The 27,378-nt window shown below is 38.8% G+C and overlaps 1 protein-coding gene across 1 annotated transcript; it reads left to right on the top strand.

The window, feature by feature from the left end:
- On the top strand, positions 1-22,175 carry LOC124803044 (eukaryotic translation initiation factor 3 subunit K). Its single transcript, XM_047264159.1, has 4 exons — positions 1-154; positions 695-914; positions 15,339-15,558; positions 21,963-22,175. Exons 1-4 carry the CDS (start codon positions 102-104, stop codon positions 22,118-22,120), a joined length of 651 nt encoding a protein of 216 aa, XP_047120115.1. The 5' UTR covers positions 1-101; the 3' UTR covers positions 22,121-22,175.
- Positions 22,176-27,378: the final 5,203 nt, after the last annotated feature.

The following is a 27,378-nucleotide window of genomic DNA, read 5'->3' as shown; positions in this document are numbered from 1 at the left end:
TGTTGCTCCTCTTCACGACTGTATGTTTTGGTTTTTGTGATCAGCGCTGACTGCTGAGCGCGTGTATCGAAATATTGTAGGAATTTTGACAGAATTGAAAAATGGCAGAGGCTATGAGGCAAACGGTGGGAGATATGTTAAAGGGCGTTGACAGGTAAGCAATTTTTTTATTGATGTAATTTTAATGATTTATAAATTTCCTTTACAGAATCTTTATTTGCTTTCGATATAGACCATATTGAATGCAAAGTTTGGAATTGTGTATTCGATAGCATATTTTAGTGCATTGTGTTGGGAGTGCGAGGATATTCATTTCTTTACCTGTGTTGTGTGTTCGAAGTCATATAGATATGATTGCAGGTAAAATTAGCCGCACTATTCCAGTAGTCACGTTTTTTTTAATACAAACAATTGCTTAAAACTTCGTATGTGCTGAAGCTGCTCAACACACCCACCTACCAAATCCAGAAGTTTTAGTTTTCTGTGAACGGGATTTTTTCCGACACTCTTCACAGAGACAGGATGTTTATATTGTACGATGAATGTTGAAGGTGGTTTGTGCATGAAACCACTACCATCATCAAACTATTTTGTAAACTCCCTTCACCTTCTGTCCTCTAACCTGTTTGGGGAAACTGGTTTTTAACAAAGACACTGTGTGTCAGACATGTTACATATAGTAACTTCTTTTCAGGTACAACCCAGAAAATCTTCCTACTCTGGAGAGATACGTAGAAATTCAGTCTCGTGAAAATGCCTACGACCTGGAGGCGAATCTGGCAGTCTTGAAATTGTATCAGCTGAATCCATATACGTACAATCCAGATATCACTTGCCAAATTCTATTGAAGGCACTAACTAATTTCCCTCATACAGATTTTATCCTTTGCAAGTGCCTCCTCAATAGTAAACAGGTAAGTTGTGTGGTTAGTGAGACTTAAGTTACACATTTTCAGGAAGCACACACACATGCACAAAACAGTTTGTCAGAGTTAAAGGACGATAGTTCTACATACATACAATGGCCAGTGCATCTTTGTGATTTTACATGGCATCTATAGAAGAATCTCTTACATAAGGATTTTGTATACTTGCATCTAGGAACTCCATCACACTGTAGCAATAGCTGAGACCTTGTGGCATCTTAAATTTTGTTTTACTGTCAAGTGCTTTTAAATTCTGCATGGAAGTTTGTTATAAAATGTACATGTGGATAAATATTTCAGAATCTTTGACACGTAATTGTATTTGTATACATGTGGTAGTTACCTTTGCACCTAGTGCTGTAATTGTGTAAATTTTTTGTCCATCAAAGCTGTGCAGTTTATTTTTAAGAACATAATTGTTTCACATATGTACAGAGCAGGCACTATCAATGTTTGGAATTTTCTAACTTAATTTCTGTAGAAATCCTCAGTGGTAGGTTTCCAATGTATTTAATAACCTTCTTTTGCAGTTTAGATGGTGAGTGTGTGAGTGCACGTGCGTGTGCCCGCGTAAGGAGGGGGGCAGGAATGAACTGTGTGAGTGAAATACTAATTCTCTGACCTATTCCTTTGGTCAGCTGGACAATATAAATGATCCTGGTAGTCATATGTACACTACACCACTATTTTCACCACTCCTGATACGGGGAAGGCATGAAATGCTACATTGGATTTGCTAAGTGATAAATGCTGGCGAGAGTTGCAGTGGCGACTGAGCATCACTAATATTGCTGAAAATTGTGTACTTTGGGCATCCACAGTTGTAGTGTATCATAAATGGTAAAGGGTGCTTCAGCTGAATTATAAATATTTGCTTATGAACCAACTAATTTCATGGTGTTAAGCCAGATATTCAGTGCGGTATCTGTATATAAAAAAATTAGAGTAAACATATAAAAATGTTGTTTCAGTTAAAATGTAGTTGAATTGTAGACAAAACTATATAACAAAATTATATTTTCACATTTATTTCATAATTTTAAGCGATAGCCAGTGACAACTCAACATTCTATGTCCAGTTGTATTAAAAATGTTCATCTGTCGAGAGGCCAGTAGTCAAGTTAATGTACGGCAGAATGCAGGAAACATTGCAGTGAAGAAAATCACAGGTATAATATTGTTGTTATGACATGAGAGACAGACTGCCAAGGCTGCAACTGAGTTGAATCGGGGACTGTGCCGATTGGTGTTAGTAACTTGCTTCCACTCTGGACAGCAGTTTTGTTAGTTTAAATGTAACTGAATAGCTTAAATATCACTTTGGATCAGTGTCAAGTGCTCCACAAATCCATATGCATACCTCAAAATGTGCTGTGCACCTGTGTTCCTATAGAGAACACACTGATAGATATTCACACAGTTTATCGCATACGTCTACGATAAGAAACTGGATGACAACAGAAAAATTAATTACACCAGTTACTCATTGTGGCTTAATGAAAAAACATGAATCCCTGATGAAAAACACATGAATAATTGCTTCTAAAAGGAAAAGAGGGTATTAATAACAACATTAAACAGCATAGTGAGGTATTCTGATTGGGCTGCTGGCTATGAAATTAATTTTGAGCTATGCTCTTGTCTTGCATATAAGTGTAACACAACACTCATTATGTAAAAATGAGTTGTCTGCCTCGATTGCTATCAAATATTTAATGCAAATCGTAGACTTTTTGTGGGGCATCACTCAACAACAGTAAGGAGCATTTTATAGTTACCTTCCAAAACAATATTCACTTAAACATACTAGAGGCACAGAAAGCACATTAGGAATGTAATTATACATTGCTCAATTGCCAGCATGTAGCTACTAACATGGTCTGTTATTTTAAATGAGTGGTTTTACTGATGTGCCAAGCCCTGGATTCAAGGGCCCTTAATTTTTATACATGACTAACAAATCGTTGCTATGTCCTGTGGAAACAGTTTTTACCGAATGAATTGCTAATGTAAAGTTTGTTTGTCCTTCTGAAGAAGATGGGTTTAAACAAGTTGAAACTGTGGTCAAGATTATTTGAAAACCACAATTTTTTGCAACTAGATGCTTGTCTTTTATTCCTGCAGATGAAATATTCCTACAGAGGTGTCTGCTGGAGATAGTATCACAATCCAAGTAGTTAGGATTTTGTGCCAAAGCTGTGTCAAACCTATTCACTATGCTCTGTCCAATATCATCTCTAACATCAGTCGGCTTGCAATTGACTTTCTCAACAATTTTAACAATTTCTGTAAAGGCAACCTGGTACTCTTAATTCCACAATGCTGCTGAGAAGGAAGCCGAAGTTAAATGTGGATACATGCTAGAACATTGCCGATTTTATAATTCAGTGAAAGCATTTTTGTTATCATAATGAAACTGAAGATTCTTTTGGAAATAAATTAATCATAGATTTCATGGCTGGAAAATCTTCATTATAAAAATAAACATCTATAGTCCATTTACACCACCTCGTTAGGACAGGCTCATGCGGCAGTGCTATGTTCAGCAGCAGTTCTCTGTAGAGCAACACAATTCTGAACTTCCCTGAAGTATGAAATTATTTTATTTACTTTTGGGTAGGTGCTGTGCAGTTCTTTAGTGATATGTTGTAGTGCATGGATAGAAAGATGAAGTGGATTACATGTGGATGCAATACGCACAGGGCACTTGCCGCCATCAAAATGTAGGCTGTAACATCCGAATACATGATGAGAACTTTTCTTATTTGAATTCCCTCAGTCACAGTGCTTTAAAACTGCCATTCACAAAAGAGGTACTGTTGAATGATTTGTGAGGAAATCAGTAACAGCTTGAGAGGGTTGTTCTCTGTCAAGTATGCCAACCGTGCAATTGCCAGTGAAACATCCTCATACAGCTGTCATTTCATTATCTGCTATCCTTATGATGGCTATTTAATAGCATTGCACATTTTTGAGTGTGTCTTGGTTGGAAAAATAATTTTTTCTCAATGCTGACTCATCAGGAGTGTTGCCCATAGTATTTTTATAGGAACACGTGATGTTGAGCACTGGAAGTATGTATTGTGGGATTTTTGCAGCAACCATAGCGGATCACATATCATGAAAAAAGTCATTTGTGAAGTTTGCAGGTTTTTTTTGCATTTGACTCAATAATATGTACTTCTTGGATACTTGCGCTGCTTTGTTCTTTTTGTGTTCACTAAGTTGAATTTGCTGAAGTTTGGGGGTTTCCCATAAGTAATGAAAGAACCGTTCATCATAACCCTAGATCTTAATTTAGATGTTAATTTTGATGCATCAGAATGCATCGTGAAGAGAAACAATCGAGAATTCTTAAGAAGTGACAAGGAAATAACAATGGCACTTGAAGTGAAAGGGGGAAAGGCACCAGAGCCTGCTGGAATGCATTCTGAATTCCATATAAATTGTTGTAAATACACCAAAAAAAAGGCTAGCAGAGTTCTTTGTTGATATTGTGATGATAGTTAAAATCCCAAACGGACTGAACAATCTAACCTCATCGCTAGCCCAAGCCAGGAAAACCAAGCAAATAGCTGAAAAAGCTACTGCCCAATAGCCCCTTTAAGCTCAATATACATGCTTTTTGGAAGAGTTGTCTACAAAATAATCTTGGCTATAATACATGAGAAAATTGCAAATGAACAAGCTGGTTTTGACCCAGAAAGATGCTGTACATGCCAGATAATGTCACTCATGACCTACATACAAGCAGGCGTTCAAAAGAATTTAAAAATGTCAACTGAATGTAGATCTCTCAGCAGTTTATGACATAGTATGGAGACATGGTATTCTTTTGAAGAAACTGAAACATCTTAATGTTTTATCTGGCAATAATGGGAACATATTTTCGGAGATGGAGACTGATGCCAAACCCCACTAAGACAGTCAGTTTGCTTTCATTTGTGCAACAGACTAGTGAATAGACAGCTCCAGGTCTATTTGGAGACAGACTAATTCACCACATTCAGCACTGAAAATATCTAGTGGTTACATTGGACCAGGCACTGTCCTATAACAAGCATTTGGAAAACTACACTGTGAAGATAGGCACAACATCCTACGTTAGCTGTGTGGAACAACCTGGGGCTCTGCTGCTGAAACTCTGTGCACTTAAGCATTTGGACTAGTCTACTCTGCTGTGGAAAATAGTGCATGCATGCTCAGATGCCCCCTCCCACCCACCACCCATCCACACACATAGACACAAACTCTCTGCGTACAACTAACAACACAGATAATTGTCAGTTGTACACTAAGATCAATCTCCATCAAATGGCTGTCCATATTGAGCCACATTCTTCCCCATGGACTTCAGCAGGGAGCTTCTTCACTCCGTGAGTTTTAACACGTATAAAGCAACCTGCAACTACCTACCCATCAAGATGCAGTTTTCTTTGAAAGAAACTGGCTGAGAGAAATCTGCATCAATAAAGTAAACCATCCATGTAAACAGCCATGGAACATCGTCTCAGCTCAACTATAGACTCATGGGAACGAGACTGGACAGTGGCTTACCCTCCACATTGCTAGAACTTGCTCTGTATGGGGAAGAAAACCCCTGCCTTTTACCTTTCGCAAAGCACATGGACAATATTTAACAGGATATGCACCAAACGTGCCAGAAACATGGCCCCTCTTCATAGATTAGGTAAGGCTCTATCTCCAAAATGCAGTTGTGGAGCAGCCAGGCAAACAGTTCATCACATAGTTATAGCATATCCCAACAGGGGCTATTGTAATACTTTCAACGATTTCCTGATGGCACCAAATGGCATAATTGATTATATAAAAAATTGAGATACCTGTTTGTAAATTGTATGCTTTGTTTGTATGATATTTAATATTGTTCCCAGTTTAGCTTTTCAGCAATCGGAATGAACCACATACTGATTATGAAAACATTTTGCACATACTGCATTTGATTCGCATAAAACAATGAATGTTTCTTTGAAGTGTCATATGTTGTAGACAATCTAGGGAGGTCCAGTTAGCAGGAAAGTCATGGTCTGGGTATAAGGGAGACTTTGGATAGTCCTGAAGAATCACACTGTTGGCACTAATGGTCGCAGATGCTCTACAGCACTGGGTCTGAAATTACCCAATGAGTTGGTTTACAATGTTGCCCATAGGAGTGATGTGTGGTTGATGAGTGAGCAAAGAAATATTGTGTTTGTGTAGTGAATCCCAGCTGCTAGACGTGCTGCTGAGTTTGGATATTGTGTGAAGCTGACATCGATTGCTATTTTCAGTCCGTGATGCAGGAAATGTGGTAAACTCATCCTTTTGTTCATGAAGATGATGCAGTTAAAGCTGGAAATCGAGGGAGATTTGAGCAAATTGTGGTTAGTGATGAGATCTGATTCTTTGTGGAGTATTTGTCTTTTCAAACTGCAGCGTCCTCCAGGAGTGGTAATTACTGGTGTAAGATATCAGCAACACTATAAAATACTGACTCATTGTGTGTTGAACATTATTCTAACTGACAACAGACCTCTGGTGTCTGAAAAGTACAAGCAAGTGAAGTATTTAGTGTGACTGATTTCTGAGGGACTTGATAATTCAGTCCAGAGGCAACAACATTTAAAATTATGTATCACATTGGGTGTGAGGAGGAGACTGAGTGTGTTTGCTCCAGTTTTATAGAGCTTTTGTTCAGTCCCAGGTCAGTTATGGATGTATGTTGTATGCCCCTGCTAGACACGAATCTGCTAGACCTGTTATTGCGAGGGCATTAGGTTGGCCAGAGGTGCACTCAGATCGAGACCCATTTCCAGCTTCAAAGCTGGCAAGCCACCACTACCCAATCAGATAGCACTACTCACGATGTGACAGTTGTACAAAATATATTCTGTACCCCAGAAACATGCATACCATAATGTTGCTCGATCATGCATGGAGCAATTTTTCAGCAGTGAGGCGATTTGGGATTTGAGCAGAGGGGTACCTTTTAGATATAGGTGTGGTGAATGTTAACTTTTCACACCACTAATGGAGTACATCACCACCTTGGCTTTTGTTTTACAATGAAGTTTTGGATGAGCATCTCAGTTTTAAGATTGATTGTGTATACAGATAACTCAGAACAGTGACAATTCCTTGGTTGCTCTATATTTTCCCCAATTGTCTCTTCAGAATCTGTCTACTAGGTATGTTTACCATCTATCATACTCAGCAGTACATAATTCTGAAGGCACTGGAACACATGCAACACGAACAAGAGGCCAAGCTTCTTACCTGATCAGTGCTTTACAGACCCTTAGTTGAGTTAGTTACATGTTCCGTATGTCATTTGAATGATTCTTTTATTGAGATGATGTGGGATGAGCCATTTTACAGGATATATTTACGGGATTAGTGTTAACAATAAAGAACACTTTTTAAAGACCGACTCATGCAACTCCACTTCAAAAGTAATTGTTTTTTATTATTTTATTTATCTATTTTTTAAATGTGCTACATATTTTTGAACAGAAATTTGTCAATGGAATAGAAACAGTAGTCCAGGAGAAATGGTTTTAAGTTAGATTTAAGACTTGTTTTGCTATCTGCCTGTTGAAATCTTTTTTTGAGCCACTGACAGGTAATAAAGGTAATTTTTTTCCCCTCTAGTGGTGTAGGTATGGATGTCATTGTTGTTCTCAAATTGTGGTGGATTATTTATAGCAAATTTTGTCAGCATACAGGGTGTTTGGAAATTCCCATTACAAACTTCTAGGACTTGTAGGGGGAGTGAGTAGATAATATTCTGATTTGGAACCCATGTCTAGAAACCGTTTCCGTGCTGTAGCTGTTTGAAAACAAGTTTGCTGGGTGGGTAGGTAGGTAGGTGTGCAACAGGGTAGTCATGTTGGGGGCATGCTTACATCAAATCGGCTGACATCATTTGATATCCATCCTGTCTCTCTGACCTGCTTCAAGCCTCATTCAACTGTCTGTGAGTGTTAGAGCAATATAACTGAGTACATGTTTGCAGAGCACAAAGACATGGTGAAACTCATGGTACTCAAAGAGCTGCTCATCACCTTTGTCAAGATCATTATCCACAACATCCGACTACATTGCATACCCTTTTCACCACTATTATGAAATGGGTTTGTGAAAGGACACCTTCGCCAACAGCGGGTGTAACTGTGGTGCTCCAAGGAGATGTCACTGTAAACAGCAGTATTTGTGAAAACGTATCAAGTTTACTTTTTGTTCTTTGGTTATCAATGAGAGGAATTGTAAAACAAGTGATGTACTGGGTCTCGCCTAATCAATTTCTTGTAAAATTGGTCGCATTACCAACATGTTTTCAAATAGTTGTAGCACGGAAACTGTAAATTTCCAGGCATGGGTTCCTATTCAAAATATTATGTATTCACTCCTCTATACAAGTGTCTAGAAATTCGTAACAGGAATTTCTGAACACCCTGTATATTTGTATTGTGATGGCGCAGTTAAAATGCGTAGCTCCTTGAAGAGGTACCTCCATTGCATATCTGGGTAAACACCACATATCGTTCTTACTGTTCCCTTTTGTACAATCAATACTTTCTTCCTAAGTGATGAGCTACTCAAAAAATTATTCCATAAGGCATTACTTGTCCCCCCCTTCTAACAGCCGTGTGCAGCAAGTCTCTAGAGGAATGGAAGGTTCCAAATGATTGGAAAAAGAGCACAGGTAGTCCCAGTCTTCAAGACAGGACGTCGAGCAGATACGCAAAACTATAGACCTATATCTCTGTGACATCAATCTGTTGTAGAATTTTAGAACATGTTTTTTGCTCGCGTATCATGTCATTTCTGGAGACCCAGAATCTACTCTGTATGAATCAACATGGATTCCGGAACCAGCGATCGTGTGAGACCCAACTTGCTTTATTTGTTCATGAGACCCATAAAATATTAGATACAGGCTCCCAGGTAGATGCAATTTTCCTTGACTTCCAGAAGACGTTTGGTACAGTTCCGCACTGTCGCCTGATAAACAAAGTAAGAGCCTATGGAATATCAGACCAGCTATGTGGCTGGATTGAAGAGTTTTTAGCAAACAGAACACAGCATGTTGTTCTCAATAGAGAGACGTCTACAGACATTAAAGTAACCTCTGGCGTGCCACAGGGTAGTGTTATGAGACCATTGCTTTTCACAATATATATAAATGACCTAGTAGATAGTGTCGGAAGTTCCATGCGGCTTTTCGCAGATGATGCTGTAGTATACAGAGAAGTTGCAGCATTATAAAATTGCAGCGAAATGCAGGAAGATCTGCAGCGGATAGGCACTTGGTGCAGGGAGTGGCAACTGACCCTTAACATAGACAAATGTAATGTATTGCGAATACGTAGAAAGAAGGATCCTTTATTGTATGATTATATGACAGCGGAACAAACACTGGTAGCAGTTACTTCTGTAAAATATCTGGGAGTATGCGTGTGGAACGATTTGAAGTGGAATGATCATATAAAATTAATTGTTGGTAAGGCAGGTGCCAGGTTGAGGTTCATTGGGAGAGTCCTTAGAAAATATAGTCCATCAACAAAGGAGGGTGGCTTACAAAACACTCGTTCGACCTATACTTTAATATTGCTCATTAGTGTCGGATCCGTACCAGGTCGGGTTGACAGATGAGATAGAGAAGATCCAAAAAAGAGCGGCGCATTTCGTCACAGGGTTATTTGGTAAGCGTGATAGCGTTACGGAGATGTTAGCAAACTCAAGTGGCAGACTCTGCAAGAGAGGTGCTCTGCATCGCGGTGTAGCTTGCTGTCCAGGTTTCAAGAGGGTGCATTTCTGGATGAGGTATAGAGTATATTGCTTCCCCCTACTTGTACCTCCCAAGGAGATCACGAATGTAAAATTAGAGAGATTCGAGCGCGCACAGAGGCTTTCCGGCAGTCGTTCTTCCTGCAAACCATACGCGACTGGAACAGGAAAGGGAGGTAATGACAGTGGCATGTAAAGTGCCCTCCCCCACACACCGTTGGGTGGCTTGCGGAGTATAAATGTAGATTTAGACTGAGTGGGAAAATGCAAAATATGTCAGGAGGTTAACTTGTTTGTTTCAAAGATTAGAAATTATACAAAGAGCAAAAATAGCTGAACTTAATTGTTTTGACAAAATTTAGGGAGAGTCTGCTTTCTGAGAACCACTTTATAATTCTTTGAAAAATATCATTACAAATAATTATTTTGAAAAATATCATTCTTCCATTGATTTTTCTCTAGTGGGATTTATTACAACACTAGTATTGTCTGCAAAAACTACCAGTTCTACTTGTTGAATATTAAGTAGGTTATTCACACGTATGAGAAATAGAACTGACCCCAAACTGAACCCTGTGTGACTCCCTTTGTTATCTCTCCTCAGTCACTAAAATTTTCTACCACTTCAGTATTGTTTGAATTATTCAGCATGGCATTTTGTATTCTGTTTGTTAAGTTTGATTTGAACCAGATGTGCACAAAACTGTCAGTTCCTTAAAAGTTAGTTTTCTAATAGAACAACGTGATCTATGCAATCATACACCTTGGAAAGATCACTAAAATACCAACCGGCAATATTTTAATATTTCAGGCTTGTACTATTAGATGAGTGAATGTATAAGTAGCTTTTCCAATCGAGCAAATCTTCCGGGACCCAAACTGTGATATGCTAAGTAAATTGTTTGTACTCAAGTGTGAGACTACTCTTGTGTACATTACTTTTCTGAATATTTTGGAAAATGATCTCAGTAAGGATATTGGACGATAAGTCTTTAAGTCTGTCTTGACATCTGTCAAGAGATTTAACAATTGAATATCTTACCTGTACGGAAAAATTCCTTGTGCCAGTGATACATTACCGTACTTCACTAAGGACATTACTTAATAAGCTGGAACAACTTTTCAGAATTATGTTTGAAATTCTATCAACACCACATGAGATTCTGTTTTTTAGAAATTTTATATTTCTATTAGTGTCAGCAACAGATGCTGGTGCTACTTCTAGTTGGTCAAAGTTATGTGGAATGACTTTTTAATATATTCTCTTGCCCCTATGACTGAACCATTTAATCCTATTTTTGCTACTACTTTTATTAAGTGATTCACAATGTATCAGTGACAACATTGTCATTTAGTTGAATTGTTATGAATCTTGTACACTGCCTGGCTATCTGTCCCCTGTTTAACAATATCCCATAAAGTTTTAATCTTCTTATATCTTAACATTTTCTCTATCATGAGGTGCATACTTCTGGACGTTTTAATGACTTTCCTTAAACTATTACAATTTTTATGAACATTCTGAATAAGTTCTTAGGAAAGCAACTATTAAACATTGACACAAATTTACCATGGAATAAATTGAATTTGACATAGCATCTCCTTCTATACATACCTCATCCCATACCACCACTTTTAACTTAACATTAAATCATTGAATCCTGTTCTCTTTAATAAGCCTCAATACTTTTGTATGAAACTGCCTCAGGGCTGTTATGTACTGTATTATTTCCATTAATTGTGCATCATGATCAGATGAGCCATTAACAATTGGGTACACATTAATTGTGCAGCCTGAGCACTGTCTGTCCAACTATCTTGCTGCACTTGATTCGGAAAACTGGCTATTGAAATTAGATTGAAACACCCAAATAATGATTATAGTTCATTTTTCCTGTCTGTATCTTTCAAGAAATCTACATTTAAATCTCCCCAAATTATTAACTGTTTCTTCTTGTCTGACAAATATCTCAATAATCCATCTAGATTTCTCATAAATAGCTGACAGTTTTTGAGAGGGTGTCTGCTATGATTAACAAAAAAGTATTCTGGTAGTAACAACTGATAATCTCATGCTGCTAGGTTCTGAGCAACAGAAAAACTAATTATTTGAACTTTTTTTTTTCTTTGTGTCTAATTATGTTGCAAATTCTCCGTTTTCCTTGTTAACACTACATGAAAATGATGCTAGTCTATAGTCCCTGATATTTAACATATCGATCTCTGTAGTTATGTAGTGTTAAGAGAGGCACAAAATATCTATTGCTTAAGAATTTCACACACCTTATAGACATACAAGAGCTCATCTATCTTATTATTCAATGCCCTTAATATTCTGATGAAACAAATTATTTTTCTGGAAACTGTGTTGCATATATTGTGGTCATGTCTGCTTTAATTTCTTTCAATGCTGTCTCTCTGTAGCCTGACTTGACCTAAAAGTGTGTCCATTTGACTCTAGGAATCACAGGAATTTTGTCGTGTGTGCTTGTGGCACCCTTACACTTTCTGCAAGATGCTTACCTAATCTAGCCTTTCCCCTTCTGTTCACTTGTATGCCATGATTTATGTATCCTCATCTCCCATGATGCTTGTTACTTGGTGTATTCTACTCCTAACTTTCCCTGTAGCAATTGGCCTACCACTTTCCCGTGATTACTACCTAGCAGCAGGCATCTTTCCTTCCTATATGACTTTTCTCCTGACCTGGCTTTAAAGTTGTTCCTAAGAGTCTGCTTCTCTTCACTTAGCTCAGAAATTGATTGAGGCTCTTCTCCTACTTCAGGTTATTAGTCAAACTTATTGCTAATAGGTATTTGAAATGTGATTTCTGAGGTTCTCTCCTTTTGCTTATTACTTGTCACCGTCTACGAGCTCCTGTTGTATGTTTCCCCCTTCAACCTCTGTAATTCAAAATATGCCCTTTCTAATCCTGCCTGAAGGGCACAAATTGTTCTTCCATGTTCTAAGATGTTCTCATCTTGACTATATAATCTGAAACCCTATGGAAGAGCCTCATCTGACACTTAATTTGCTTCCCAAATGCATTCAGCCCAGTGAAACACCAACACTCAATCCTGACATTTTTCTTCCACATTAAGTGACCTACGATGACATCCACATTTGTCACACATGCAGCTACTCTGACAGTAAACAAAAAAGGACTACAACACACTTGAACTGTAGCAAAGTAATAATTAGTAAACACTTATCTTTCACTGAGTTGTGCAAATGACTTCCAGGTATCAGGTGGACAGAGAATAACACAACAGATGTTTGCTGAATGAAAGCTTTAGCTAGCAGAACACACGAAGTGACCAAAACTAAAAAGTACGATATGTTCTTACAACAATCTTAAACTGATGCTATCAGGAAATTTTGTAAAGCACTGTAATGAAGCCCAAACAACATGTAACAATTCGACGGCAAGGAGATGTTGACAATAGCTTGTAAACATTCCACTGATATTCACTGAATGTAAGTTTTAAATCACGGAAGACACGGAATGGATGAAAACTCGAGAAAGTACGATATTTATAACAACAGTATTAAACAGCCACTATCAAAAAATTGTGGAAAGCACTGCAGTGTATGTGTAACAATGTGTAGTGCTCTGCAACTGCTGGTGTGTATGCTTAAGTGTGACTATCCACCATGTCTGCCAACTGCTAATCCTTCACCAAATGTACCCAGCAGAAAAGTCATGCATGATACACAAGATACTCTACTTCCGCTGTAACAACATGAGAAAGTGGTGGTACTCTGCTGAGCTGCTGAGCATGAGGACATGGAGGGAAATCAGTAAGCTGATAAAACAATAAAGGAGAGATGTAGGGTGACAGAGCTGAACAGTATGCCATGCCCTTTGATTGTGAACTCACTATTGAGGTAGAACATTACCCATCAGTGGGAGGAAGAGTGGCTGGAAGTGAGGGATACCATTCTGCAGACTGTGAAATCCATTACACGTCTGTGGCTTTCCTCCTTTTCACACAGGTGGAATGAAGTTCTCACTCATCTCTGCATAGGACATAGCCCCCTTACACATGGGTTTTTTTGCCTTGTTTGTGGTGCCTGCATCATAAATATTATAGCACATCATGTTTTAACAGAGTGCATATTGTATTATGGTGATAGGGCAATAGTACGTTTAAGTGAGGATCTGCCCACCATTTTGGTAGACGACAAATGTGGTACATGTTTTAAAATTTTGTGAATTGTTCAGGTTCTACCCTAAACTCTTAGCTTAGAGCTTTTAGTGTGTTGTAGAGTAGCACTGGCTTGTCTGTTATTCTTCTAGTGATCAGCCCATCACAATTTCTTTCATTCAGTCTTTTCTCTTTTAATTGGTTGTTGTAGAATTGACCATTGCATTGACGTGTGTGTGTGTGTGGGGGGGGGGGGAGGGGGGGGGGAAGCTTGACTTTTAAGCAAATCTTTGTAAGGATGCTAAATATCCTAATGTCATGCATTCAGCAACATATATCATTATTAGAATTGTCCTTTGAAAAGGGCATAGTCAGTATCCTATCCCATTCTTCTCAAATCAGAGGTTTTGATCCCTTTTAAATTCATCGATGACAAGATATTCAAGCTTAATCTCACTTCTTTCCTGAGCAATACAGGATACATACAGTGCATGATCTAGCCCATTCTGCTGCCATGCCAGCTAGGTCAGAAAGAATAGTGCTTGAGGACGCTCTTCAGAAGTTGCTCCTAGTGCTCTTAAAGTTTGATTAGTTCCCTAACAATCATCGATCTGTTGTACTATGTGGATGTTTGGAACATCATATGGTGGTGACTTGTCTGTGTTATTGGGAACATCTTTTGTTTGTCTGTGACAACAAGAGGGACTAGTGTGAAACAACATTTCAAGGTGACATTCAACATCTTTGTGATTGTGTGTAGCTCATTGCATTGGAAAGTGTATATATATATGATATTGAAAGTGGTACCATTCACCGAATTCCCTTATACACAATGAAGGAAAATTCAAGATGGAAGCTTGACTGGTAAGCATTTATTTTCTGTGTGTCTGCCTGCTGTGTAATTTCTCATCCGAATAATATTTCAATTACTGTTTCAACCCTTAATTTACCTTCCAAAGATAAAATTTCAGTTTCTTCCAATACACTCATTTAAAAGTACAAAAATCTATGCCTCTCATTTGGAACAGGTATTTTCTGCCTCAATGAGAAGAGGGGAGGTTTGAAAGAAGGCAGGTCACACAATGCCCAAATCGGGGAGGATTCCACTGCTTTTTTAACTTTTTAAATACCATGTTTTTTGGCAGTACTTGAAATTGTGTCTCCTAAATGTCATTACTTCATGGGCATTATGTCTTGTAATATTACAGTTTTCTCAAGTTAATTTTTGCTTTGATACAATTGTCCATTAATTTTAATAACACAATTATACAACATAAGCCTATATCGGGATTTGTTTTTGATTTTCCACTAGTGTATTAGTGGGTGCAGTAATGGATTTTGTATGCTGCAGTGGGTGTGAAGTATGCTCACTGTTCTGATGCTAACTGTACATTTTACCACATTACATTGTTGTGCATTCATGTACACTTTTATTTTGCTGTCATTCAAATAATGTAGCATAAAAATATTTCAGCTTATGCAGAGTCCACTGAGTGAGATAATGCGTTTAGCAGATATACTGGAATGCTGCGACTTTCAGCGCTTCTGGCATCAAGTTTTGAATGAGCCAGAAATTACATCTAGAATTACGGGGTTTAATGACTCCATAAGAAAATTTGTTTGCCATGTTGTTGGAATTACATTTCAAACAATTGACAAGAAAATGCTTTCTCAACTTCTTGGTGGTGTTGATGGTAAGTGAAAGGATTATTTTTTCCTTAAGTTAAGTTTTGTTAAATCAATACATTTATTTGCATGGCCATCGTCTGTAGCAGCTGTTAAAATCGGTTATTATTGGTTTTCTGTCTTGAGTTTACTGCAGTTCAGTTTAAAGAGAATCTCAAGATGTGTTTCACTTTTATTTATAGAGCATCATGCATGATTATACTGAAAATTGGATACATATGTTTGTACATCTTTGGTTGTTTTAAATTAAAACCAATGTTTCATTTATAACGTTGGAGTGCACGTTATTTATGGTGTTTCTTTACATATTCTCCAAACCATTGCTTCTTCCCTCCTTGTTAGCAGTGGCTGTTGTTGAAAGGAATATAAATAACCCAAATGCAGCACAAGAAATACTGCAGAATGGCAAAAATTGACAAATGCATATGTGGGCCGAAGTATTTTGATAACAGCCACAGCTAACAAGGAGGGAAGAAGCAGTACCTGAGAGTTCAGGTTGGCACCATTCTCAGTCCCAGGAGAATGGCATTCCATGGGGCTCCATATTAAGTGTCCTCCTTATTCGCATCCCTATTAATACATTTGTGTCCTCTGCCAGACCATCAGTCACCCCTGCTTTATATGTGGATAAATTCTATATACGGGCTAGCTCTCTCTCAGTAGCATCTGTGGAATGACAGCTCCAGGGTGTTACCCGGTGTGCTTCCACGTGGACACCTACCACCCCCCCACCTCCGCTTTCTCTGTGACACATCCATGGGCAGATTTGCAGCTTTACATCAAATACCTATTTTCTCAGTCATGGGCCAACTCTAGGGAGGCTAACCCTGCGTATAATAAACTTCGCATAATCAAGGAGACTCCCATCATATGGCGTTCTCCCCTCTGCTTCTCCCGATAGGAATTTACCATCGTCTGCCATGTTCATATTGGCTGTACTAGTTTGGCCCATGGTTTTTAACCCCACAGTGAGCCAACCTCCCTTTGTAGTTGCAGGCCCCTGCTCATGGTGATCTGTATTTTGCTATACTACTCCTGCCTTTTGGTCCTTTGCACTAAATAAGCGCTACCACCTTCCTTGTCCTGGGTGTTTGCAGATGACCCTTGCATGGTTACGTCTGTCCTCTGTTTTCTTCGTGAAAGTGGTTTGTCATCCCAGCTTTAAGTCCTTGACTTTGCCTCTGGAATTAGTGTCCCTCATTTAGCATGAGCTTTGCCTCCACAGCAGCTGGGTTCCCCCTCCCCTTTTTTGTTGCGTTTTGCCTGGCTTTTTGTGCCATTTTGTTTCCTCTTCTTGTGTCATCTTCCTCCAATGTTGCACCCCTTGTGTCATGATCATGTTATGGTATGGGGATCAGGAAGCGCCGGTGGCAGTGCTGGTGCGCATAGCATTTCATGGGTTTCCCTATTCTCACCATTTGCTCAACCCCCCTTGTTCTTTCCTCTTCCTGCTGCCCCAACATCCCTTTTACCTCCATGTTTACCCATTTTCCTTTCCCCTTAACTGAGTTGTTTCTGCCACCTTAGATCATGTGGAATGATGACCTCACTGTTTGGTCCTCCATCCCATCCAATTAACCAACCAACCAACAGATTTCAGTTGGCAAGAGCTGATGGTAGGGTTAGAATGTAGTGTGAACACATGAAGCCTTGGACCTAAGTTGTCAACAAGGCATTGTGCAAGCTGGTGGTGACTCCATAATAGTGTGAGGTGTGTTTACTTGGAATAACCGGGTCCTCAGTTCCAACTGAATTGATTGTTGACCGGAAGCAATTATGTTAGACTACTTGGAGACCATTTGCAGCCGTTTATGGACTTTGTTCCCAAACAACGATGTAATTTTTAAGAATGGCAGGATTTCATGTCACTGCGTGATAGTGTACTATGTCACTAGGCTACAGCCTAGTGTTAGTTTGAAGAACATTTTGGAATTTCGAACAAATGATTTGGTGACCCAGATTGCCAAGCATGAATCCTATCAAATATTTATGGGACATAATCGAGAGTTCAGTTCATGCACAAAATCCTACACCAGCAACACATTCACAATTATACACAGCTATAGAGGCAGCATGGCTCAATATTTCTACAGCAGACTTCAAACGTGTTTGAGTATATGCCGCATAGAGTTGCTGCACTATGGGTAAAGGTCTTGACACTATATAAGGAGGTATCTCATGAGTTTTGTCACCTCAGTGTAAAATCAGCTTTTACGTTCTACTCTGGAACAAATCACAAAAGAAATTAAAATATAGCTTTTGCTATAAACAGGATGATTAAAAAAGGATACAGATATTGATGGAATCACGTGTTATCATGCAATCATTTGGATGAGATGATGGCAGACCTTTAAAAAGAATTACAGACGCTGATAAAAGATAGTACATTTCAGTGCAAGATGTGAAAAGGGAATTTTTATGTGAACGTAGGACAAAAACTAAATAACACTCCAGTGGGGAAATTTGACTTTCATACCAGGACCGACAAAGGTCATGCATTAGTAGAATTCACTAATAGCAGCAATGTTTGTTCTTCATGCATTCTCCTAGACTAGGCAAGTACAAAAATGGAACTAAAAGCTGACTGATCGTATTTTATCAAACAGTGATGAAACTGTACCTGTCACAATCCTAAACCACTTCAGAATATCAGTTGGTGATAGACTGTTGAAGTGTGTGTATAAAAAAAAGATAGATTGCATCAGATTCATCAAGTAGTAAGTAAGAAATATGCATTGACTGTTTGTTTAAGAATGGGAAGGTAAAGCAGATTAAATTAAGTAATAGGTACTAGCATCATAGAAAATTAAGCTTATGTAGACATAAACCAAAAGGCTGCTGTGTAACATATTTATTAAAATAGCAAAGCGTGTCAATGCTAGAATGACAAGCAAAAGAAAATTTTTTAGACGCAAAGTAATTGTAAGAGTCTCAATCAAACAATAATGCAGATTTGCTAGAATTTCTGAATTAAACTAAATGTATTCTGGACAATGAGATATACAAGGAAAATACGGCAAGACAACAATTGATGATAATAGTATGAAGAAGACAAAACAGGAATATAACATTGAGTAAATGAAACATTTCATCAGTTAATATGTGATAGACTAACAACAGAGGGGAAAATCCAGCATTCAGAGACTTGCGTACATGTTAAGAGAATCTAAGAGGCGAATTAGAAACATAGTTGATAATGAAAGTAATGATATTAAAGATGTCAGGCCAGATGAAGTGTGTAAAACATTGAGTTGTGATGAAAAGGAAGTGTCTGGAAATGGTTATTCAGCCAAAACAGTAGCCTGAGGCATAGTAATACATAAGAAAACTGGAAAATTGTTGGAAAAAAATGGGACATTGCTGTTACTAGGAAGCATTAATTCAACATCTAATAGTGTACTGAAAAGTATATGCTTCTGTCACACTTCATCATGATAGGTGAAAGAGAAGTTAGGGAAGGAGATTACATGTATTATATTCAGTAGTCCTAAAAGAAGTTTGCAGATCTCTTAACAGAGAAAATTATTTGTGGAACATTCTTCAGCCACCCTCATTTTTATTATTTGGTTTCAGTTGCTTCTAGTGTAGATAAAGCAAGATACTAGAAATAGCCCGGAGTACTTTCAGTAAGTGAAATGTTTTCAAAGTTAAATATAATTTGTATGAAAGGGAAAACTTGCACTCAATGTGTTTAATTTTAACTTATAGTAGTGAAACATGGTTTTTAAATATGAAAACCATAGCAAATGGAACAGTGGACAGGAATTGTTCTTCTTCCATACCTCATTTCTTCTGTCTTTTGGGATCGGCCCTCTAGTTTTTCTATGCCATTTTGAACATATTTTCATGATTTCAGGGTGCAATCTCATCGTTTTCAGGTTGTTCTTTGGGGTCCTAATCCATGTCTTTGGTGAGTGTCAGAATCTCTTTTTGCTTCCTTTATATCAAGTACTGTTCTTGCCATGTGGTTAGGTTCACAATGCTTGACTTGCCCATACCAAAGTAGGCATTTTTATGAAGCTTTTCTACTTTATTTATTATCTTAAATGAGCCTTGGATGTCGTTTCTTTCTAGCTGTCTTTTACAGTCACACCTCGAGGTCAGTGTAGCATCCTTGACTCTGTAACCAGTAGCTTCCGTAATTTGATTTGCACATTGTCAAGCATTTTGATAGAGATGGTTGTATCATTCATTTGTATATATTTCTTTTGATCACAGAAGTGGAAGATATAATTATGACTAATGAAAATTAGAGGTGGATGAGACGTGTAGCCATCCAAATGGATGGTAGATCGACCATAGGTTCCAAAAGATAAGAAAAGAGAATGATGGTCTGTTGGCTAATTGATGGGTGGCATTAGAAAGCAGGGAGAAGCAACTTGGATACATATGAATAATTAAAGACCATAATGTATATCACAGCCTAAAAGAGTCCTTTTATTCAGCAGTGGATTTCAAATGACAGACCCATGCTCTTTATAATGTTAATTGAATACAGTTAAAAGCCTCAGGGGAACAGTACTTTGGAGTGGTATGAAAGGATTTTTAAGTGGCTTCTTCACTTTATGGGTTCAACATTCTAATAGTTTTTACAAATTTACCAGGTACCTACAGTCCTGATAATTAGATCTCTGTAGTTGTTTAGTGATGATTATCTCTTGAAAGTAACATTTCAGCAATTTGTTATTGATGGTGATTCTGTTTTAATGTCTTATGATTTAATAAAAATAAAGAGAGACTGTAAAATGTGTGATGTGTTAATTCACTTGTGAATTTAGCATAGTATTGAGTCAGCTGCCATTCTGAACAAAATTTTTATCTAAAAATTTACCTACATTAAAATTTATTTTTTATAGTGGCAGTTCTCATACAGAACTATGACCAGAAGGTATGCCAGACTTTTGGTTCTGATTAATTCCTTTGATGGTGACACAATTTTATTTGCAGTGAAGTTTCTTGCTTGGTCTTGTAAAGCACATAGTTATTTAAGTAACTATGTGAATGTGAACAAGAGGTGTTAAATAGGAATACTGTAGAGAATGATACTTCAGTCTCATTTTTAGATGTTAGATGAATGCTTTAAGGGTAGATGTTGCTGTTGAAATGAATTTCATTTGTAATTGAAGAACCTACAGTCCATGTTGAGTCCGACTTTGTTGCAGGAAATTGTCAGATGCAGCTCATATGTATTCAAGAACAGTAGATAAACATTCTGTAGTTTGTGTGAATGTATTGGCATCAGAAGGTAGAATTCTAGCACTGACAGTAAATGTATTGAAAGTTGAAAAGTGTATCGACGTCTACACAATTATTCTGTTATTCACAATAAAGTGCCTAGCAGAGCTTTGGGGCTGTAGGTTCCCTCCTGAGGAATACTTCTATTGTTTGTGTTATGGCTTAGTAAATCTACTATTTACACATCACTAATTTCTGAAATTTTCGGAGCCCGGGACATCTGTTTCTGGTGGGGGTATCTCACCGTTTAGCATCAACAGTGCCCAGACACTACTCATCAGTCGCTTGTATGAGAGTGGAGAGTCGTCATTTGGGATTGCAGCCATTGTTACATGTGGATTATCTGAAGAATTTGTTAAAGAGTTTGAAAGGATAAATGTAATTCACAATGTAGTTTATTTGTGGTAAGGAGCACAGAATTATTTATGGAATTAGTAGATGACGTAGCATCATGGTTGTTGATCAGTAATGTCAGCTGGCAGAACATATTGCTGTTTAAAAATAAATGAAAGGTTTCTGTGAAAAGTGGTAACCTGATAAAATGAATGTGGAAAGGTGATGCAGCAATGGCTATTTCAATTTGAAAGTGAAATAAATTCAACTGTTAATATATGTGTGTGTATGAACCTAGGCATTGTTAGGCTGTGTTAAGTGTATAAAGGACAATAAAATGAAGTATTGTTATTTGTACCTCTGTTATTTCAAAGTGACATTTTTTTTCCAGTTGAGAAACTTTGATATTGTTACGTAAAGGATACATGTTTTCATGTTAAGCAACATTATCAGTTTGTCAGTAACAAACCATGTTCTCTCTGTAAAGCTTCCATACTAGAGTTTGAGAGCTGCCGAACTATTAAAAGAAATATGTTGGGAGCTTCCGCACTCCCTCATTCTCATATTAGGTGGATCTCCCTCTCATCCGGGAGTCTTAGTAAATTGCCCTTTCTTCATAACTCTTCCAAGAACTATTCTTCTTTCCTCCCTAACAAAGGAACTATCTGTATGGGAGCTAGGTGTATATTTTTTTTCCTACGATATTGCCAGCCATAGAATTTCACCTCCTGGAGGAAAGTGGGGACTAACCATACTGTATAGCTGTAATTTTAGTTTTCTTAAATAATTTGCCTTCCGATATTTTTTACGCATTGATATAACGAGTACCTTTAAATGTTTTCAGAGACAACATTGATGCAGTGGGTTAAGAAATATGGCTGGAAAGAAGAAGATAAAGACACAATTTTCATAGCCAATCAAGATGAAAACATTAAAACCAAAAATATCACTGAGAAGATTGATTTTGAGAGTGCTGCTGCCATAATGGCTGCATCTAGATAGTGTAATACATTATAATTTGTTTTTGTATGTTTCAAATATATTTGTCTCCAATTTTGTTCTGTATTTATCTAATTACAAAAATTTAAAGAAAGCCTTTTAAGAGTTTAGCCCACATTCCTTCATTTATTAATCTTGAAAGTAGTAGTTACATGCTGTTATTTTAAGTAAACCAAATCACATTTTACAGCAGCAAGGTTTAAAAATTGTTCTAGGACTGTTGTAGATACAAAGGAAAGTAAATCACCAGAATCTGCCTAATGTTTGTAGTATTTAGCAATTACAAGTGTCTCATTGATAGAATATTTCAGTGTCATACTTCAGTCAACAGGTGCCTCCAGGTAAGCTTTGCTCCAAACTTTACAAGTCTCAACTGGTCTACTGATGTATCTGCAGTACTCTCTATGTAAATGAACTCGAGTCATATGTCACAAATAATCTCTCAGCCAGTATGGCCTTCGTTTCATGGGACACACACACACACACACACACACACACACACACACACACTCACACTCACACTCACACTCTCTCTCTCTCTCTCTCTCTCTCTCTCTCTCTCTCTCCAGTCTCTGGCAACTGAAGCCACACTGCTAGTAACAGCAACAGTGCGTGATGAGTGGCAAATGGGTGGGGGTAGGGAGGAGGCTGGGGTGGGGAAGGGTAGGGATAGCTGAGTAGGGTCGAGGGACAGTGAAGTGCTGCTGGGGACCCCACAGGGATGAGATGGAGAGAGGGTAGGGCAGCTAGGTGCAGTTGGGATTTTAAGACTAAGGGCAGGGTAGAGGTTGGGGGGGAGTGGTTGCGGAAAAGGAGAAAAGTCAAAAGACTGGATGCGATATAAAAGATACCAACCATTTCCTCCACTGACTCCACAGTTCCTGTCCCTTCACCACTCTGTGCCCTGCTCATCACTATTGATGTCACCTCCCTTTACACTAACATCCCTAATGCCCATGACCTTACCGCTATTGAATACTATCTCTCCCAATGGCCAACAGATTCCAAACCAACAACCTCCTTCCTAGTCGCCATGATGAACTATATCCTCACCCACAATTACTTCTCATTTTTGGTTCACATTAACTCATGACATCTTTGCTATCTGGATTGAGGCTGAGGACACCCTATCCACATTCCTCCAGAACCTCAACAGCTTTTCTGCCATTTGCTTCACCTTCTCCTATTCAACCCAACAAGCCACCTTCCTAGATGTTGACCTTCACCTCAAAGATGGCTACATCAGTACCTCTGTCCATATCAAACCTACTAAGCACACGCAATACCTCCACTTCGACGGCTGCCACCCATCCGTACAGGCCACCCATGGCAGTCGCATCTGCAGTGACAAGCAGTTCCTTTCAAAATATACCGAGGGTCTCACAGAAGCCTCCCAGCCTTGTACAAAAACAAATCTCCTGTGTCTTATCTTTCCAGTCTCCCACCACCCAAAGTCTCACAGTCCGGCCACAGCGGAGCAGTCCCCTTGTAACTCAGTGCCACCCAGGACTGGAGCAGCTGAATTAAATTTTCCGCCAGTGTTTTGACTACCTCTCGTTGTGCCCTGAAACAAGAAATGCCCTGCTGCCTATCCTTCCCACCCCTCCCACAGTGGTATTCCGCCATCGACCTAACCTACACAATATATTCGTCTATCCCTACACAGCCCCTGCTCCCAACCCCTTACCTTATGTCTTGTATCCCTGTAATGGACCTAGATGCAAGACCTGTCCCATACATCCTCCCACCACCACCTACTCCAGTCTGGTCACAAACATCACCTATTCCTTTAAAGGCAGGGCTACCTGTGAAACCGTTCATGTGATCTACAAGCCCAGCTGTAACCACTGTGCTGCATTCTATGGTGGGCATGACAACCAACAAGTTGTCTGTCAGCATGAATGCCCGTGAACAAACTGTGAGCAAGAAACAAGTGGACTATCCTATTTCTGAGCATGCTGCCAAACATGACAACCATCATTTCAATGACTGCTTCACAGCCTGTGCCATATGGATCCTTCCCATCAACACCAGCTTTTCCGAATTGTGCAGGTGGGAACTTTCCCTGCAATATATCCTACATTCCCATAACGCTCCTGCTCTCAACCTTCATTAGTCATTTTCCTCACCCATCCTTGTTCCTGGTCCCATTCCAGCACCACACAGCCCTCATTCCAACATCGTGCCCAGTTTTCTCACTTCTCTCCTTTTCTGCAACCTCTTTCCCCCACCTCTCTCCTGCCCATGGTCTAACCTCCCGATTGTACATAGCTGCCTACCCTCTCTCCACCTCGTCCCTGCATGCTCCCCAGCAGCACTTCACTGTTCGCCACCCCTACTCTGCTATCCCTCCCCACCCCAGCCTCCTCCTTACCCCTACCCAGTTGCCACTCCCATCATGCACTGGTGCTTCTGCTTGCAGTGTGGCTTCAGTTGCCGGAGACTGCATGCGTGCGTGCACTTTTTTTATGAAGGCCATACTGTTGAAAGCTTATTTGTGACAGTCTATCTGCGATTCAGCATCTCTGCTATATGGTGAGTAGCAACTTTCCTTTTTGTAGTATTGTTATGTAAGATTAGGTTTAATTTACTTCAGATATTATTAATCTGTAACAGTGTTAGCAGAATAGTTAGGGATTTATAATAGTTCTAACAATGTTTTAGTTAAGTGTAATCATCTACATCTATACACTGCAAATCAATGTGAGGTACATGGTAGAGGGTACATCCTATTGTACCAATTATTAGAGTTTCTTCCTGTTCCATTCCGATATGGAGTGTGGGAAGAACGATCGTTTGAATGCCTTTGCGCGTGCAATAATTATTGTAATCTTATCTTCACGATCCCTATGTGAGTGATATGTATGGGGTTGTAATATATTCCTACAGTAATCATTTAAAGCCAGTTCTTGAAACTTTGTTTACATTTCTGAACATATGAAGGAAGTTGCCAATCTCTGCACCACTTTGAAATCTTCTCAAGATCGGACTGGATAGTCATGCAGCTTCTTCTGACAATGACTCTCCATCCAAGCTAACATGTTGTATCCTTCCTACCAAAAAGTCCTCAATCCAGCATGAAATTTCACTTGATACTCCAGATGATCGAACTTTCGACAGTAAGCGCAGGTGTGGTACAGAGTCAAATACTTCTTGGAAATCAAGAAATACTGCATCCTCCTGAATGCCTTGATCCAAAGCTTTCATTACGCAATGTGAGAAAAGTGTGAGTTGGATTTCACACGATCGGTGTTGGTTGGCATTGATGTCATTCTGTTAAAGATACCTTATTATGTTTGAGCTCAGAATATGTTTTAAGATTCTACAACAGATCGATGTTAAAGATACTGGACAGTAGTTTTGTGGATCAATCTGACAGGTATTCCATCGGGCCATGGAGCTGCGTTCAGTTTTTAACGATTACAGCTGTTTCTCAACACCAGTGACATTAATACTTATTTCATTTGGCTTTTCAGTGGTACAAGGCTTAAATTGGGGCAATTCTTCTTGGTTTTCCTTTGTAAAGGAACACTAGAAAATGGAGTTAAATATTTCTGCTTTGCTACCTTCAATGTCAGTTCTGTCTCATTCGCTAGGGACTGGACACTAACTTTGGAGCCACTAACAGACTTTACATACAACCAGAATTTCTTTGGGTTATGAGAAAGATCACATGACAATATTCTGCTATGGTAGTCATTGAAGGTATCTTCTGTTGCTCTTTTGACTGCCAAATGTGTTTCATTCAGCAACACTCTATCCACAGCTCTATGGTTTGTTTTACACCTATTATGCAGTAATCTCTGTTTATTTAGAAGTTTTTTTACAGTGACTGTATACCGTCGAGGTTCCCTTCCATTATGAACTGTTCTACTGGGTACATATCTGTCCAGTGCATGGTCAACTATTCTTTTAAACTTCAGCGATAGTTCGTCTACAAGCTCCTGCCATGTGCTGAAAGTTTCCATTTCCTCATTTAGATATGGCACGACTGGATTTTTTTATCTAGTTTATTGTACGTATTTATCTTTCTGCTTGTTTTAGTTGTACTTTGTTAATTGTTTTTGTCTCAACCACGTCGCTGTCACTGATACCAGTTTCGATGTGGACGTCCTCAAAGAGATCAGGTCTATTTGTTGCCATTAGATCCAATATATTTCCATCGTGGGTGGGATTCCTAACTATCTGTTCTATGTAGTTTTCAAAGAAGGCATTTAGTAAAGTTTCACCAGACGTCATATCACACCCACCACTAACAAAAATGTAATTTTCCCATTTGTTGGATGACTGAAGTCTCCACCATTGCAGAGTAATGTCCCGAGCACAAGAGACATATTAAACAAAAGGAGCTTGACGAGTCCTTCATAGCTCAGCATTGCCTGGAAAATACATTTTGAGAAAACGAGAGCCTTAGCTCATGCACTAACATACTGGGATTCCGTTATAAAAGAGGCAGCTGAGAGTACAATGAACAGCAACAATTTTAACAGAGACCAGGGGTACAAGCTGAGTGAGCATGGGGGCGAGATTTGGATGTGGAAAGGAAATGACTAAGGATACTTAATGCTTGTAAGGAGGTGGAAGCGACAGTTTCAAAAATGGGGCTGCCCCCCACAGCGCCTTATGTCAATCATCCCCACAGCGGGCCGGAACTGCTACGAGCTGCCCAACTCGCTTTCCGTGCATGCATTGTTTCAGCCCCTTCTGATTGGTGCCGGTGGCCGTAATCATGGGTATATAAGTGGAAAATCTTGCCAGCCCCGGTGCACAGTAATTTTACTTCTGATGATGATGGCAGAGGTAGCCATTGAAAGCTCGAGGATTTTTTTCAAATTGATGCAGTTTGAAAATCGATAAGATTTTATTTGGTTATTCATTTTGCCAATTTTTTATTAGAACCAAAAACAAAAAATGAGATGTGTTTGTTGTGTAATAGACAATATTTCCTTTCCATGTATTTATGAGAACATCTTTGAAATTTTGAAACAATCATACAAAAAAATATGCATAATTTACAAATGTGTTAAGTACAGTATCCCAAAATACAAATTCTTTGTAATGTTTATTTAACTCAACTTTATTATAAACAATATTTCTAGTTACATGTCCAGTCACCTGGGAGAATCTGCTTCACATGTCTACAACGTGATTTTGTAAAAGTCTCAGTGGCATCATCTCCTCATAGCTTTATAGACTATCGTTTTCACCAACAGCTGTTTGCACTTCATAGTCAAAAGTGCTGCCAGGTGTCAAGAATTTAG

This window comes from Schistocerca piceifrons, chromosome 6 (assembly GCF_021461385.2).
Source record: "Schistocerca piceifrons isolate TAMUIC-IGC-003096 chromosome 6, iqSchPice1.1, whole genome shotgun sequence".
NCBI classification, from domain to species: Eukaryota; Metazoa; Arthropoda; class Insecta; order Orthoptera; family Acrididae; genus Schistocerca; species Schistocerca piceifrons.
Note: the sequence above shows the minus strand (reverse complement) of the source record. Positions and strands in the feature narration are given on the sequence as shown.

Coding starts and splice junctions, on each gene's coding strand:
- LOC124803044 (XM_047264159.1), top strand. CDS start 102: ATGGCAGAGGCTATGAGGCAAACGGTGGGAGATATGTTAAAGGGCGTT. Junction 155..694: donor ATGTTAAAGGGCGTTGACAG/GTAAGCAATTTT, acceptor ACTTCTTTTCAG/GTACAACCCAGAAAATCTTC. Junction 15,559..21,962: donor ACTTCTTGGTGGTGTTGATG/GTAAGTGAAAGG, acceptor AAATGTTTTCAG/AGACAACATTGATGCAGTGG.